Source organism: Bicyclus anynana, chromosome 23 (assembly GCF_947172395.1).
Source record: "Bicyclus anynana chromosome 23, ilBicAnyn1.1, whole genome shotgun sequence".
In the NCBI taxonomy this organism is placed as follows: Eukaryota; Metazoa; Arthropoda; class Insecta; order Lepidoptera; family Nymphalidae; genus Bicyclus; species Bicyclus anynana.
Window position 1 is genome coordinate 7,422,891 of NC_069105.1, and position 17,625 is coordinate 7,440,515.

The 17,625-nt window shown below is 39.2% G+C and overlaps 3 protein-coding genes across 5 annotated transcripts in view; 1 reads left to right on the plus strand and 2 right to left on the minus strand.

The window, feature by feature from the left end:
* The window catches only part of LOC112055881 (myotubularin-related protein 5), a 96,216-nt gene that overhangs the window by 49,797 nt on the left and 28,794 nt on the right, over window positions 1-17,625 (plus strand). For all 3 annotated transcript variants that reach the window (XM_052888645.1, XM_052888646.1, XM_052888647.1), the window contains exons 12-17: window positions 1,170-1,354; window positions 14,585-14,720; window positions 15,257-15,378; window positions 15,552-15,649; window positions 16,320-16,485; window positions 17,439-17,544. In XM_052888645.1, coding sequence (XP_052744605.1) covers window positions 1,170-1,354; window positions 14,585-14,720; window positions 15,257-15,378; window positions 15,552-15,649; window positions 16,320-16,485; window positions 17,439-17,544 — 813 coding nt within the window. The remainder of the gene's footprint in view (window positions 1-1,169; window positions 1,355-14,584; window positions 14,721-15,256; window positions 15,379-15,551; window positions 15,650-16,319; window positions 16,486-17,438; window positions 17,545-17,625) is intronic.
* Window positions 1,361-4,849, minus strand: LOC112054856 (uncharacterized). The gene is made up of 4 exons (XM_024094777.2): window positions 4,628-4,849; window positions 4,117-4,275; window positions 2,842-3,000; window positions 1,361-2,186 (listed from the first exon to the last, which is right to left on the minus strand). Exons 1-4 carry the CDS (start codon window positions 4,688-4,690, stop codon window positions 2,013-2,015), a joined length of 555 nt encoding a protein of 184 aa, XP_023950545.2. The 5' UTR covers window positions 4,691-4,849; the 3' UTR covers window positions 1,361-2,012.
* Window positions 10,733-12,677, minus strand: LOC112055882 (uncharacterized). Its single transcript, XM_024096170.2, has 3 exons — window positions 12,400-12,677; window positions 11,957-12,118; window positions 10,733-10,966 (listed from the first exon to the last, which is right to left on the minus strand). Exons 1-3 carry the CDS (start codon window positions 12,547-12,549, stop codon window positions 10,790-10,792), a joined length of 489 nt encoding a protein of 162 aa, XP_023951938.2. The 5' UTR covers window positions 12,550-12,677; the 3' UTR covers window positions 10,733-10,789.

Genomic DNA, 17,625 nt, shown 5'->3' on the forward strand with positions numbered 1-17,625 from the left:
AATGTCCAAAGTACTATGCGATCCCGAAATTTCATTTCCGACAAGATATCGCGTTTTAAAATGTTACGTTTGATCCACCCTTTTATATGGCTGTGAAACGTGGGTCCTGAAAAAGGACTGTTGTCGACGTTTGCAAGCATTTGAGATGTGGGGATTAAGGAAAATGATGAAAATCTCATGGAATCACTTTGTCTCAAATGCTATTGCTGGAGAGAGCAAACTGCAAACGCGAGCTTATGACAACTGTAATGAGGCGGAAGGTTGCATTTTTCGGACATCTGTAAGAAGGACCCCTCTACGAGTAACCTAGATTGATCCTAGAAGGCAAGATAGTCGGGAAAAGGGCACGAGGACGACAGCGACGTAAATGGGTGGACGATATTAAGGAGTGGACCAAGAGTAATTACAGCCAGCTGAAAAATATTTCAAGTGATCGGAAAAGCTTTTTCCATCTGACCTTCAAACTTCGGTTTGAAGAGGGCACCTGATGATGATGATGATATAAAATACGTAAACAATCCAATGAATAAAGTAGCTGATTGGAGATGGTGAAATTACCGGGCAAGGGCGCCGCAGCGACCGTTCGGGCATAGCATTCGTTAGTTACAATTAAACACACTTCAAATATTAGATTACCTGTGAAGCGAGCGACTATTATTTTTGTTATCAATCATGTTTTCAATTGAATGTAAACACATTCTATATCTCGGTTTGTTGAACGCGCTATAAATTATTTTTACCCAACATGTAGGATGTCTTGCAGCACCTTACTTATGGTCGATATTTTTGGATAGGTTGAATACTTGACCTGTACTGGAGACAGAACTGGAGATCTGACTGGGAAGTGGTGGAGGTAAAGCCACCCAGTATCTACAAAGTGAGGATTTCTAATCGCGCTAATCTCAAAAATTACTGGTTCGAAGTATTTTTTTTTTAAATATAATGTTGAATAGCGTGCACGCATTCACGCTACTCGCCGGTTAGTAATTTTGTGCGATAGTGTTTTGTTTTGCATTCTGAAAGGATCTTTTAAATCTACACTCCTGGTCACAAGTCCTGGGACCTGCTCCAGATGTTTCCTCTACCACAAGATGATGGTACAATCCTTATCACTACTAACCGCTGCATTATAGTATGGAATGCTAAGATATTCGTCGTATGTTTACCAGGTGCTCCGGTCGTGCATAGCCGCCATATTCGAGTGCCGGTACGCAGACGCGCGCAAGTCGTTCCCGGGCGTGCTGCGCGCGCTGCGGGCGCCGTCCGCGCGCTCGGCGCTCGTGCGCGACCTGGCCGCGCGCCTGCCCACCAACAAGCATCTGCTGCAGCACCACCAGTTCGAGCTCGTCGTGCGGTGAGCAGTGTTCACTAGTAGCAAGTCGTTCCCGGGCGTGCTGCGCGCGCTGCGGGCGCCGTCCGCGCGCTCGGCGCTCGTGCGCGACCTGGCCGCGCGCCTGCCCACCAACAAGCATCTGCTGCAGCACCACCAGTTCGTCGTGCGGTGAGCAGTGTTCACTAGTAGCAAGTATCATCTGCGAAAAGCCGTTCCCGGGCGTGCGGCGCCCGCAGCAGTCGAATTTTCTTTTTCAAAAAAGAAAATACGACTAAAATCGGTGTAGTGACTCATTGTTTGAATGGTACACTAAGATACATAATAAGGCCGCAGGTGATATCGCAGTCAAGGACTGAGTTTTCATTGAATTGAAATAAATAAAAGAAAAACATATCAGTTTATAGTTAAAGGTAGCAAGGTTTCCTGTTTTATAACCGTTTAAAACTTTGTCAAGAGTTGTGTTTTAAATTACATTTTCATACAGTACAACATAATTATAATAGGCAAAGTTGTGCTGTTGAATCCTTTGCTACTAACAAGATTCTATTTTAGAATTAAATTCAAAATCATCTTGTTGTAATTGTATTCTACTAAATACAATCTTTGCAAATAATAATCTTACATTATTTCTAAATAATATACATTTCTTTCGTATATTCTTTTGGGGATGTTAATGTTGTTATTCGCATATCCCCTCCTCCTCTGGCTGCTGATACTCGAGCACCACCTTCAGACAGCCGACTTTTTCTTCATCCTTCATAAAGAACGCCTCCGCCTCGTACTTCCCATAAATGCAGCCCATAGTAGGCAGCTCGCAATAGTCCATAACGAAGTTTTCGATTACTCGGTTTCCCTGAAAAATGTAAAGGACGAAATGTAGAGTTTCTTATGGCGCGCCATAGTGCTGCTGCCTTTTTTTTTAAATTCAAAATGTAGTTATTTCAAATGGGCTTAGTTTTCAAGCACTTAAGAAACGTCAAGGTTGACTATTTGTAAAGACTCTACCACCGGTTCTGAAGGCAGATTCTGCTCAGAAAAGCCATCAAGAAACTCAACAGTTGTTTGAAAAATCATACAGGTAGGAAATAGTAGCTTAAGACGGGTATGACGTCTCTGGATCTCGTGTTAGCTCATGCGGACGACTTGTTTCCGTAAATAGTAGGGATTTAGATAGGGGTACCGATCGGTTGGCGGGAACGACTTGCGATATAAAGCGCTCGTCGTACGGTCGGTTTCTGCTCGTGGCTTGTGGCGTTCGAGCCGTCCACATTTTCTTGTTGTGTAATTCTTTATGGGTACTTATATAATTCTTGGGATAGGCGGGGAGAGTAACTGGAGTGGAAAAGGAGAGTGTTAGTCAACTGTCAAGGGATCCCTAAACTTTTTTAAAATGCACTTTTGAAGTTTCTACTAAAAGAATTATGATTTAAAATTGACGTTTCGAAAGTACTAAAGCCAATTGAAATAAATGAATCTTGATTTTGACTTTGCCGATGACGTAAACTTACTTGAGGTACAGGGAATTCCGGAGGGTCGATGCCGGCGGACAACAGTAAGTTCCTCAAGTTTTTCTCTGTGAGCTTCTTGAGCAACTTCTCCATGCCGTCTTTGATGTCGACGTAATGCTTGCATCCGCCGTCCATGTGTTTGCACACAATTATCAACATCTGTATAGTGTACAGAAGACAGAGTTAAAGTGTGCATAGGAACTTTACTAGTCTATGGGGAAGGAGGAACTTCCTTCCCCATTCTATCACAGAACTGCGAGACGCCGTGAAAAATGGTATCCTTTTGTTATCGACGTCCAGTCGACCCGCACGAAACGTTTTTATCAATGTTTCTAATAAGAACTGCTAAGATTTAGAATGTCCTTCGAGCATCTGTTTTTCCTGACACAGTACAGTTTGAGCACCTTCAAGGCAAATGTGCGTCATCTAAGACCTCACCAATGCTTTCCATTGTGTCAAGCGCAAGTCTATAAAACTCTAAAAAATATATATTACGCATTATGGAGGATAGGTCGGTAAAGGGTACGTACGATCTCTATATTAGAGTCCATAAAAGGGCTCTAGTAATAAAAACACAACACTGTATGCTCTTTTTTAGATATAGTATATTGTTTTCTAGGTTATGCTACACATCGCAGGGCATTATTCTAGCGCTGAATAGATATTAAAGATGTGTTATTTATTTTTTCTTTCCGTCGAAATACGTTAAATTACTGGGTGTCAAAGGCAGTGAGGGGGTAAATTATAAACGAGTAACCTGTCTGTACGAGAGAGAAATGCAGACATACTGGATTATTACAATTATGCTAATATATTCTTTTTAAATTATCTAACATTTGTATTACTACCATTATGTCCTTATGCCACTTAAGTGGAGTCTACAAAATATGTCATTCTCTTTCTTTCACTTCTTCTTCTTTTACCATCACTTCTTCAGACTTACTTTTCACATGGACCACATACTTATAGTGATATGAGTTCCCCCAACCTATCTGTTGCTGGAGCCACTTTTAAACTTCCCAAATTATATATTCATTCTAAATTAGTTTTTTTCCTGGGAAGATTAAAAAAATATCCCCTATAGAGGTAATTACTCATACGTTTGATGTTGTGAATAGAGATTTCAAACAAACATATTTTGTACCAGACCCCCACCCCCAACCCCCCGGTGCTGCCCCTAGCGATTTTTTTAATCTTCCAAAATAAAGAACTCATTGTATTCTTGCACTATTTCAATCAATTTAAAAGATCTATGTCTATACATATACTACTAACCTCGAACGTGTCGTCAATGTCCATGGTGGCGTCTATCTCACCTCGGAAGCCGACGTGTGTGTAATTCACCTTATACATTTCCAATGGGACATCCAGAATGACATTGTCCACCACCGTGTCGCACTTGCTCACGTCGATCAGTGACCATATACCAGAGCCCTTGAACATAATTGTCTTATTTTACATAGTACTAGGAGACGTCCTGTTTCACATATGTCAACTGTATCGTAACACTCAATATTCGGCTCACTGTTGAGCACTGTCTCTTAGAATGAGACTAGCGGATGCCTCGCGGTATCTCCCGCACTGTGTCTACGTTACTGTCCACTGTTTGTTTGTGGTTTTCCATTGGTGAGAGTATTTATCTTTTTTTATCAATTGATACTTTTTAAAAAGTAAAGACTAGAATGGGAGAATTAAAACTATTCTAATGTTATGTTCAGATGAATATTAAATTTTAAGATTTATTTATATATTTCTACTAGAAAATAAAAATACGTTGCCGACTTACTATTAGGAAAGCTTGTATGGATATAAACAAATTTAAAAATGTACATATAATTAATATCAACATTATGAAACTACTCGTAGTTTATCATAAGTACAAATAAAAGCTTTTCCATCGCTACTCTTTATATAAACAGCTATAATTACACCTTTTGGAATGTACAATGTAAATACCGATTGTATCTTTACCTATACAAATGGACATTGGAATTTTATCGTCTAATAAAAGGTGTTTCTATTTTGAATGTATCATGGAATATGCACGATACACAATATGTGATTGGTTGCATGACTAAATACAATTATCTTAGTGGTGTTTTGTATAATTTACAACTGACTATACCCTCTGTTTAACCGGTCTGTAGATAGGTAGGTCATTTATTTATTTATTTACTAGCGGACGCCCGCGACTTCGTCCGCGTAACCTCGTGAAACTCGATGTAGAGTTTTAACCCCTATTTCACCCCTTCTGTTAATATTTTTGCATGTTTTATATACAGGGTATCCCAAAAATGAATGTCAAGCCGGAAACATGCAAAAGGACAAGTGTCATGACTTGTCCTTTTGCTATTAGAAAAATATGAAAAAAAGTCGTGTACTTTTGAAGTTATAAGGATTCAAAAATAAATCTTAAAAATAAACACCCTATGATGATCTTTCAAGTCCTGTAGCTGCAAATATTAACTTTTCTTCAGTTTTGTTTTCTGTAATATGACCGTGAATAACCATTCTGTAAATTTCAGTTAATAGTCAAAACATAACTGCCTCAGTTTAAGTAAGATTTGTGCCGAACCAACTGTACTGTAAAAAAAATGTTCTACACTCAAATTAAAAGATGGTGCATTTAGATGGATTCCAGATTCAAAAATGGTATGAAAAAACACCTCAAGCGAAAAGAGTCTTTGAATATGGTTTAGCATTAACGCAAAGACTGACGTTATTTTGACTAATGCAAGCCAGAAAAATGGTGACGCTATACTTACTAAGTGTGAGCGAGATAGCTAGTGACGCCACCTAAACCAAAGGGATTTAAAACACTACCGATTAAAAAAGTAATTTGAAATAAAATTCATTTGCTTAAAGTTATGATTTTTACTAAATCAATAAAAAAAAACAAATTCATTGAAAGCAATAACAAAACTATATAAATTGAACACCTAAAAAATACAAGTACTCTACTTTAACAACAATTTCTAATCTTAATATTAATTTTATGCTTCACAAAGCCCCTCCTCCTCCGGTTCCAAGTACTCGAGGACCACCATTAGACAGCCGACTTTCTCCTCATCCTTCACAAAGAACACCTCCGCTTCGTATTTGCCATAAGCGCAGCCAATCGTAGGCAGCTCGCAAAAGTCCAGAATGAAGTCCTCCACACTGTAGTAGCCCTAAAATTTTTTTTTGCTTGAAAACTGGTTGTAAAACATACATAAAGCTGAACGTTCCATCTAGGCTTACGTACTATAATATATAGTCATCATTGTCAACCCACGGCTAACTGTTGAGCTCGAAACCCCTCTCCAAACTCTCACAATGAGAGGGGTTAGGCCAATAGTCCACCACGCTGGCCCAATGCGGATTGGCAATATATAGTATTGTACTATATTTCGGGTCTGCGTACTATATACTGTTGAAAAGATATACACTTAAGTTAATAAGTTTTACTTTAGCAAAAACATTATATTTTCCACACTGATATGTAACAAACAAAATATTCGTTTTAAATCTTTATGAACTTTAGTTTTCTATAGACGCAATAGCGTCTAGCCTACCCGGACTTCTCGGTCTTACTGAGCTCCAAACATTAATAAAAAAATAGAAAAAAATAGCATTTGGTTTTCAAATTTTTAAAAATCAGATGTGAAAAAGCACATCACACTCATAATTCAGACAAACAAAATTTAAAAAAATGCAACAAGAGTAAATAAATATTGTTTTTAAAAATAAATGTAGATTGTTTGCTTATTCCATATGCACACGATTGCAATACCTTTAGCTCACCTCACAACGCCCGATTACCAGTACCGGATTAAGGCACCTTAAGGGGAAATTTGCTCTCTCTCTCTCTCACACACACTCCCCCCTCCCCCCCCTCTCCCCCCTCCCTCCCTCTCCCCCCTCTACCCCTCTCCCCCCTCTCCCCCCTCTTTCCCCCTCCCCTTGAGTAAACTGCATATCATAACTACTTAATTGTGGATTATTCCACAATTAGACTAGTTCGAGACGAGACGGGATTTCGTAAACCATTAATAATAGAATAAAATAAGCATAAATAGCATATAGGCTAATCCAGTAATGCCGATTACACTTTTCTTTATGCATTCAGCATTACTTACAGAGCGTGCGTATAGAAGTTTTGGCGATGTCTAATCACCACGTAATCTTACTTGAGGTACAGGGAATGCCGGAGGGTCGATACCAGCAGAGTTCAGTAACCTCTCAATGTTGTTCTTGGAGTGCTTGTAGAGCAGCTCCTCCATGCCGCCCACTATGGTCGCGTAGTGCTTGCATCCACCGTCTACGTGCTTGCACACGTTTATTAATAACTGTACAGAGAAATTTTTGAATTTAAACTATCGTGAGTATTATTTATATTCATATCAGTTTAGACCAGTGATTACCAAAGTGGTCTATATCGTTTCCTAGGGGTCTATCACAAATTGCAAGGGGTCTATGTCAGCGAAAAAAAATTTGGGGGTCCATTAAATGAAAATGGTTTCCACGATAGTGGATTATAACACATACGCTGATAGTACCTATTTTATAGATCATATTATTTTATAATATCAAAACATATACATTATTTTAAAAGTAACTATGAAGTAAACAAAATATTATATATGTTTATAAAATTGTGTAAGTTGTAGGATACAGAAAATCAGTATCAAATAAGTAGGGGGTCTACCCAACACGGAAAAACATGGCAAGGGGTCTACGACACAAAAAAGTTTGGGAAGCTCTGGCTTAGACTGTACCGCGTTGCAAGAACCGGATACATGGCCCCGTATGGGTTCGGAACTGAGGGCCTAGTGGCAGTTTGATACTGTAACGATCGCGTTGACGTAAACGCGAATTTCTAAGGAATTGAAACAGCACCATCTATTGGCACTACTGCACAAAAAATTACACAGTATAAAAAAATAACAGTATGAAAATATTGAAAACTCCCACTAGGCACACTAGGCCATACTATGACGTCGTATCACGTGAGTTTTAGCCGTGTTTCATAATAAATATATACACGGAGAATTACGTATAAAATTTTAATAAAAAAAATTCAACCGACTTCCGACTCAAAAATTAACCTAAACTAAAAAGGAAGAAATAACTTCTTACCTATGCGCTACCTTCTGATCAGTTTAAAGGCGGTGCCAAGCTAGTGATGTTTTAATTCAAGCCGTTTAAATTGAAATAAAATTGATATTCACTTCGGTGGTGGACTAAGGCCTAACCTCATTCTCAGAGGAGACTCGTGCTTAACAATGAGCCGAATATGGGTTGTTGATGACGATGGTGTTGCTCTAGTGCGGGTTAGCGAGTTCAGTGTATAACTAACCTCAAACGTGTCGTCGATGTCATTGGTCGCGTTGAACTGGCCCCGGTAGGCTATGTGTGTGTGATTCGCCTTGTACATTTCCACTCTGAGGCCCAAAATGACATTTTCCACCTCTGTGTCGCACTGGCCAACGTCGATCACTGACCACATACCAGAACCCTTAAACCAAAATTGAATTATTTTTACACATTATGAAACTGCCTTTGTATTTGTCTGTTAATCGCAAATGTAAGTCACAGACTCTTTCTGGACTAAATTGTTGAATTTGAAGTCTTTCATTTCATTTCATTAAAATTATTGTTTATGTAAATACAGACAATATTATGAAATTCCCGAAAAAATCAACTTCCTTAATCATAATTCCTAAAGATATATCAGCGGTGGGATATCTCTATTTCCAGATAAACGTAGAACCTTCATTTTCACGCCGTTTAAAAACATCGTACGATATTTACTACGTTACTTTCATTATAGGCCGAATCAGTATTAGTATCTAAATGAATCTAAACATGTTAGTAACCTTAAGTAACGTATATTAAATTTATAATTATATTATACTCTGTATATAAATATAAATTTTGTTTTCTTAACACATTAATTTCTAAGTTATCATTAAATAAACATATACTCATAACTATTATGGGTATGAAACATTGTCAAACGCTTATCTTAAATCTAATATAAAAAGTATTTTTAAACTCTTACTCGCGTTTGTAACGCTTGGCTCAACATAAGCAAGTTTAGAAAACTACATATTATTGACATCAGCATGATGGATATATTTTAACAGAAGTGCAAATGAAAGTTTTGCTCACGTTTCTATATATATAAACCATTAGCTTGTTTCAGGAAATGTAAAATATAAATAGCGATTTGTATCGTTCTGTTTCCCATAGAAATGGACATTGTAATTAATGGTTTGGTAAAAATCTAGGAAGTGTTGCTGTTTGTAGTGGGTATTTAGTAAATTATTCTCGATTCACGATAATATGTTGTTGTATTGCATGACACGAAATAATTGTCCTAGCATGTTGTTTAATTTTATTCGTTTAATGAGATGTACATGTGCGTACAATCAAAATTTAAAAGTTACGATTTAATTTTGTTGTTGTTATCAACCCATATACTGCTCACTGGTGAGCTCTCTCCTCTCAGAATGAGAGGGGTTAGGCCAATAGTCCACCATGCTGGCCCAATGCGGGTTAGCAGACTTCACACACGCAGAGAATTAAGAAATTCTCTGGCGTGTAGGTTTCCTCACGATGTTTTCCTTCACCGTTTGAGACACGTGATATTTAATTTCTTAAAATGCACACAAGTGAAAAGTTGGAGGTGCATGCCCCGGACCGGATTCGAACCGGAAACTCCGGAATTGGCGGCAGAGGTCATATCCACTGGGCTATCTCATCTCTCATCACGTCTCTCATTCTAATTTTATTCAGGAACTATGTAGGTGAAACTGCGAGGTGTCTTTTAGCGGCACTTTTGCGTCTTTTAGAAATTTTGTGTTATCTTCGAATGACTAATTAACATACTGTAAAAAGCAAAGCTTATCTCTATAATATCCTCTTGATTATTAAGTAATTCATTTGAATAAGGATTTAAGTTTAGTTGTGTAAATAATGACGTAAACCTTAGTATATGCTTTAAATAATTTATTAAAGTACAAAAGGTACTATATCTGCTAAAATATAGAAGATAGATATATGCTGTTGCGGCACTTTTTGTTGAAAATCATGTGTTTTTCAAAGTTGTAGTACATTATTTTATTCTAACGTCAATAGTTTTGCAGTGCACGCCGTGTAAACAATATTTTTTGGGTTAACAATAACCTTGGGTTATATTATTGGAGTTTCAGAAAGGATCCCCTATTTTTTTTGAAAATATAATATAGCCTATAGCCTTCCTCGATAAATAGGCTATCTATCACTGAAGGTATTTTTCAAATCGGACCAGTAGTTCCTGAGATTAGCGCGTTCAATCATGTCGGATAAATCGCCTGTGTTAAAGCGTTTAAAAATAGGGGAACCTTGATAAGCTTAACTTCAAGTCAGCAAAGATTTCCTATGTGCATTTTCCGCCATCTTGAAAAGATGTTGAATTCTAATTTTTTTATAATAACTGTTCACTGTTGACTTTTTTGTTACTCTTTATAAACTCTATAATTAAGGTTTATTTACCAACAAATAAATTAAAAATGAGGGTATAAATAAATAGTGATTTCACACCTAATAACAATTATAATTAACTTGTCGTTAAATTAATGAAAATAATTGATTAATAAGCTTAGGACAATTAGATATAGTTAATATATTTTATAAAACGTTTTATAAACAAATAAGTTATGAACATAATTTAAAATAAATAAGTTATGAAATGGCATGCGTTTTCTACCTTCATTTATATAATTTATTTGTAAACAGTACTCATCAAGAAAGGCTGTAGTTCAATTCCTGTCCGATGGACTTATATCGTACTCACTCCTATCACAGTATTTTCCGACTTGTTAAAGGGGAATAGGAATATTGGTCATATTAGAAAAGGTGTGGATAATTGGAAAATATTAAAAAAAAGATTCATTTTTTATTTTGAGGATTTTTTTAATAATGGCTACTCGCAAACGTTTTCGTCGTCCTCTGGCGCGTTGAACTCGATGACCACCTTCAGACAGGCGACCCTGACACTTTCACTGCTCACCAGGAACACTTGGGCTTCAAATTTACCGAACACACAGTTGGTCGGCAACTCGCAGTAGTCCATTATGAAGTCTTCTATGGCGTAGTTGCCCTGAAATGTTGTTAAGAACGTGACCGAATATGATAAATTGCGCCGCCGCGCGGTTTCACCCGCGTGGTTTCCGTTCTCGTAGGAATACGGGGATAATATATAGCCTATAGCCTTCCTCGATAAATGGGCTATCTAACACTGAAAGAATTTTTTTAATCGGACCAGTAGTTACTAAGATTATCGTGTTCAATCAAACAAACAAACTCTTCAGCTTTATAATATTAGTATAGATATTATCATCTAGGTATACATTTTTCAGACATTTAAGTACTTTTCAGTTGTGTTCATTTTAAGAATTTAAATATCACGTGTCTCAAACGGTGAAGGAACATCGTGAGGAAACCTGCATGCCAGAGAATTTTCTTAATAATCCTCTGCTTGTGTGAAGTTTGCCAATCCGCATTGGGCCAGCGTGGTGGACTATTGGCCTAGCCCCTCTCATTCTGAGAGGAAACTCGAGCTCATCAGTGAGCCGAATATGGGTTGATAATGATGATGATGATGACATTATGAACATGTAATAGAGCAGATAGTTCCCATTATGCACAATTTTTATTGATAGTGCACGCCTCGCTCACAGGAGACGCCCTTAAAAAGTCGTTCCACCCAAATCTTCCGTTGTTGCCTCCAATAGGCAACTGTACTCTGCTTCTGTGCTTCTGTGCTCGCCCAAAACTCCCGGTTACGCCACTGCGGGCCCATTGAAGAGTCTGCGGTAATTCATCATCATCGTCGATGGACTACTGGACGTACTTAGGCCTCTTGCATGGAATTTCAAACAACGGCCTCGAGCGGCCAGCATCCAGCAGCTCTGCAACCCTCTTGATGTCCTCAGTTCACGGCTCTTTTGCGGTGCAGGGTCGTCATTCCAGCACCTTGGGACCCAAACGTCCATCCGCTCTTCGTAATATGTGCCTGCCCATTACCACTTCAGCTTCGCGACTTGCTGAGCTATGTCAATTACTCAATAACAAAAGGAAATCTCCTTACTTCATATACAGGGAACTCCGGTGGGTCGATTTTGGCCAGTTCAAACGCTCTTATGACGTTTTCCTTTGCGTATTTGTCTATCAAATTTATGATACTGTCGTCGGATATGATCTGATACTGTTTACAACCACCGTCCACGAATTTGCATACATCTATGAGGATCTGCAAAGAAACACTTCATAAGTCTTGTGTACTCGCAAATAGGTACCACAAGATAATCTTTGATTGATTACGTGACCTAATCTATAGCAAATTCTCATACATTTTTTAATTTTCGAAGCGTTAACGTTTGTAGAGAGAGTATCGTCGTACCACATGGCTACAGACCCAGGTATCTATCATGAAATATCCAGAGAGTTTAAAGTTAGTAGACTTCCGTTAATAACAGATTTTATAACAGGGTCGGGCGTTCGCTAGTAATGAAAAAGTCTATAGGAGCTTACCCCGTAAGAATCGTCGATTATCAAGGAGACGTCTAATTTGGCGGTGATGCCGTCGTGGGTGCGGTTTATCCTGTTCCGGCTGATCTCCACCAGTATGGCCTCAGTCTCCAAGTCCAGGTCGCACTTCGCTATGTTGATCAGAGACCACATACCTTTGCCCTGGGGAATTTAATTAAAGATTAAGGGAAATATTCTCGAGCAATCTGTATAGCAATACAGGGTGCTCGGAGGTATTCCCATAACTTCAAGGTGTTGACGAGTCCTCTTATAAGAGCCGAACTGCTAAACTTATACTTTTAACTGTAAAATAAAAACATTTTATGTTTTCATACAAAGTAATTCAAATAATACCGACTATCCATGTAACCTTTATCAATCCTTGCATAAAAATAAACTTGGCTACGTCATAATTATAAAGATGCGTATACACATTTAAAGATCTATTTACAAAATAAATATTTTAACTCCGAAAATATTAATTTTAGAACACAACGTCCTTGAACATTTTTAATTAATTTTCGGTAAAAAATATAACCCTAGAGTTATGACAAAAAATACTCCCGAGGAACCTGTAGACATGATTATGAAGGGTAGAAATTTGCCAGGTTTGATATTTGTCCCAGAAATGCAATCTCTTAGCGACCGGACTTTAATGTTTAAGATTCTTCCCTTGGAAGATGGCTTTATCGAACTCACCATATTCGTAGATTGCGACATCACCGCAACAATAAGGCTCCCAAGAACACATAATGATTTCATAGTGACTTCGTACCAGCGAAAATTAAAATAAAGATCTCTATACACGCTCTCTTTATAAATATAGCACGAGATGTCATGTCAATGGTATATATTGATCATTATCGGGTCCTATTTATAGTGTAGTTTATGTGATATTTTAATCATTTAGTTAAGGGAGAGTTTTGTAATGATATATTTAGTTTGTTTAAGTAGTAAGGGGGCGTCCAATAGTTGTCAGCTGTTTAGGAGACTGGTGCTGAGGGTTATAACTTATAACAAACAACCCTGGGTTACTTTTTGTCCACTGTTTAACTATACGGCTCGTATTCAGAACGGACTCGTAAGTTTGGCGCGTACTTTTATTCACCTTGCCCAAATTATTAATATAACTTAATTTATATGTATAATATCTTTTATGAAACTTTGATATCATTCTTTTCTATGTGTTAAAATAATTATATTCTCGTATATATGTATTTTGGTATATTTGACTGATTAACATATTAACGCAGAACCAAAATTACGTTAGTCAGTTAGTAAGAGCTACGGACAGCAGTTACCTTTTCCTCGACACATAGATCCACTAAGAAATTATTTTGAAGAAAAAAATTTAGGTTTGGCATGGGTTAGGGAACTGTAATTATAAGTATTTTCCTTGAAATTAGACGCGTTATAAATAAGAACTGTGAATGTTTTTATGCTTTTTTTTACAAATAGAAAAAAAAATCTCTTACGTATGTTTATTTTAAATAGTATTTACCCAAGCAGAAATCTGCGAATATCTATCAGTAAAATTAATAGACATTGCGGCGGCGCCTCCAGGGGATCGTTCACCCACTGAGTGTCGAATTAATACTCTATGCGTTTGAGAATTCGACACTGATCGTGTGAACGATCCCCTGGGGGCGACCCCGCAACGTCTAGGAGTCCCACTGTATGACTCTTAACCATATACTTAGGTATTGCATGATACAATTTATTATCACGTATCTATCTGTAATAGTTGGTTGACAATGACCTTGATTACTTCTGCTTTACGCCCAGTTATTGTGGTTTTAATGTATAGTTTTATACAATTATGTTCTTGAGTTCTATATTATTTAGGGCTTGTTAATACAAAACCATGTATTCTGGAAAATACTGACTTTCCTAAGAATTTTATAATTACTATTGGAAAATTGTTTTACCAAAGATGTAAGCCACTTAGAAATTGTATGGTAAACGTACCCAATTCCTAAGTAGCTTAAGGTAAGAATCTTGGATTATGTATAGGCTCCTTCGAAGCAGTGCTATTCTGTAACTTATTTATAATTCAGAAGTATGCTCTTGAAAGGTGCCAGATCTGTCATTGGCGTCCTCTTGGCGTAAGATACCCTTAGATACTTTAAGATACATAAAGGACAGGTCCGGTTGAACTACGTCACTGAAAAGTTTTTTTTTGTTGTAGGTTGCTGAACTGCGCGTTGCAGTCAGCCAGCGCGCTGGACGAGCACTCGATAGCGGCGGCCATCTTGCCGCTGGCCACCGCCTACTGCCGCAAGCTGTGCACCGGCGTCATCCAGTACGCCTTCATGTGCATACAGGTGTGTTGTGGTGATGTATGTACGTATGGATATGGATACAAACACCACAACCTTAAGCCGTCATCATTAACAGCCGATGGACGTCCACTGCTGGACATAGACCTCTTGCATGGACTTCCACACACAACGGTCTCGAGCCGCCAGCATCCAGAAGTTCCCTGCAATCCGCTTGATATCCTCGGTCCACTTAGTGGGGGGTCAACCAACACTGTAATTATCGGTGCGGTCGATCGCCATTCTAGCGCCTTGGGATCCCATTGACCGTCGGCTGTTCGAACTATGTGTCCCGCCCATTGCCACTTCAGCTTTGTGACTAGCTGAATTATGTCACTAATTTTGGTTCTTCTGCGGATGTCCCCATTTCTGATTCGATCGCGCAAAGAAACTTCAAGCATTCGCCCGCTGAGTGACTTTGAGCCTTATTATGAGGTCCACAGTTAGCGACCAAGTCTCGGTAAGGTAATCCGTAAGTCATCACTGGCACCACAAAAGTGCATAAAAAAAATTTGACTTTTGACTTTGACTTGTGTCGGCAGGAGCACCAAGTGTGGACGTCGCAGCAGTTCTGGGAGGCGGCCTTCTACCAGGACGTGCAGCGCGATATCAAGGCGCTCTACATTCCCAGCCCCACGCACCACCATCGGATACCCAGTCCGAGGTAATCAATTTATCCTAAAGCCCTTGTCAAACACAGGGTGAACAATCTACAATTGTTAACATTATTTAAATTAATTTTATTTTTACTTACAGTGAGAAGGTAGAGAAGCTGATCCAATAGCCGTCATGAATTCTTGCTTTATTTTGTAATGTTTGTATGTAATTTTGTTTCAGGGAGGACGACGAATACATATCATTGTTGAAGGCACAAGAGCCGAGCGCGTTGGAAATAGCCGCCGAGCAGATGAGACTGTGGCCGACTTTACCTCAAGGTAACTTTTAGTGTGTTGACGTAGGTTCAAGGTGTACTTATAACTGTAAACATTGTTTTCTTCACGAGATATTTATAGACGCATGTCAGGCCTATATGTGGCTTGATCATCATCATCATCGTCATCATCATTATATCAGCCGATAGACGTCCACTGCAGGACATAGGCCTTTTGTAGGGACTTCCAAACATCACGATCCTGAGCTGCCTGCATCCAGCAAATCCCTGCGACTCGCTTGATGTCTTCAGTCCAGCTGGCAGGGAGTTGACCAAGACTGCGTTTTTTAGTGCGGGGTCGCCATTTCAGCACTTTGGGAGCCCAACGTCCATCGATTCTTCGAACTATGTGCCTCGCCATTTGTCACTTCAGCTTCGCGGCTCGTTGAGCTGTGTCGGTGACTTTGGTTCTTTTGCGGATCTCCTCATTTCTGATTCGATCACGCAGAGATACTCCGAGCATAGCTGGTTCCACCGCCCGCTGTGTGACTCTGAGCCTTCTTCTGAGGCCCATAGCTAGAGACCAAGTCTCGGAACCATATGTCACCACTGGCAACACGCACTGTTCGAAGACTTGTCTTCAGCTTCGCGGCTCGTTGAGCTGTTGGTGATTTTTTGGTTCTTCTGCGGATTTGAATGCTAAGTATAAAACGGAATAATTTCATCCCCCACAGAGAAACAACGCGAGCTAATAGCCAGCGAGGAGTCAACGCTGTACAGCCAGGCGATCCACTACGCGAACCGCATGGTGTACCTGCTGCTGCCGCTGGAGGGCGCGGGGCGGCGGGCGGACGCGCGGGGGGACGACGCCGACCGCGCCAGCAATAGTATTACCAACAGGTAAGGTAAAGGTATAGTACGCTCGTCATCAACTCAGCTCATCGGACCGTAAAGTATCCATCTCGCTTGCACACCGTATGTGTTCGCGCAAAGCTAACGCTTCCTATCTCTCTCCTGTACACCAACGCATCCTATAAGTACCTCTCCGTCTCGCATGAATTCCTGTTACTCCTTCACACCGCTGGACACTTAACTAATTACTAATTAGTCGCACGCACGCACTACATACGTTTTGCGTGCGCGCCGCAATCATTTGGTAATTAGTATATGAGTTACCAAAATCTCTAAAACTTGGCTGTGATGGTGAAAAGCGAAGATACGAAGCAGTTTACAGTAAGTCCCTTCACTCCTTTTCCTAGCCAAGCCAAACGCGAACAGTATGTGCGAGCGAGATATACATATGGAAATAGGCCTTATGGAATTAAGGCCTTAAGTGAAGGGAGTAGCAATAAAAAATGTATCGAAAAGTAACTTTTATAATAATCAGTCGCCAACGACGTTAGTAACTGGCACCTGTTTTGAATTGGTGCCACGTACTCGGACGTAAACTTCAACAACCATCACGCCTAGATTGATCTTTCTGTCGGGTCAAATTTTCTGATGGCCGGACAGCTGATAATGAGAAATCTATACTAATATTATAAAGCTGAAGAGTTTGTTTGTTTGTTTGATTTATTGAACGCGCTAATATCAGGAACTACTGGTCCGATTTGAAAAATTCTTTCAGTGTTCCATTTATCAAGGAAGGCTATAGAGATAAATATTATCCCTGTATTCTTACGGGAACGGAAACCACGCGGGTGAAACGGCGTGGCATCAGCTAGTGTTGAATATTTTGAGATATATGAATCACAAATATTCTGCGGTACACTTTTAACCGAGATAAGATGAAGATATATGTATGAATAAAGCTATTATTTTGAAAGTATAAGTATAAATTCTTTTGGTTCCAGCGTCGCAGAATCTGACAGCGCAGACGCGGAGTCGGGCTTCGAAGAAGCGGACCCTGGTGAAGCGGGCAACAACGTTATAAAGATGGTGTCTAGATTCGTTGACAAGGTACATTTTTATTACATTTTAGTCACCTAAAAGTTCTCGGCCCAAATAATTTTTAATGGGTGATTTTTACCAAAAGAGCCC

Bases quoted from the DNA above. Each gene is read 5' to 3' on its own strand.
- LOC112055882 (XM_024096170.2), bottom strand. From the start codon at position 12,549: ATGTGGTCTCTGATCAACATAGCGAAGTGCGACCTGGACTTGGAGACT. The intron at 12,119-12,399 runs GTAAGCTCCTAT...GTTTCTTTGCAG, and splicing joins TAATCGACGATTCTTACGGG to ATCCTCATAGATGTATGCAA. The intron at 10,967-11,956 runs GTAAGGAGATTT...ACAACATTTCAG, and splicing joins CGGAGTTCCCTGTATATGAA to GGCAACTACGCCATAGAAGA.
- LOC112054856 (XM_024094777.2), bottom strand. From the start codon at position 4,690: ATGTTGATATTAATTATATGTACATTTTTAAATTTGTTTATATCCATA. The intron at 3,001-4,116 runs GTTAGTAGTATA...TACACTATACAG, and splicing joins ACATTGACGACACGTTCGAG to ATGTTGATAATTGTGTGCAA. The intron at 2,187-2,841 runs GTAAGTTTACGT...TACATTTTTCAG, and splicing joins CGGAATTCCCTGTACCTCAA to GGAAACCGAGTAATCGAAAA.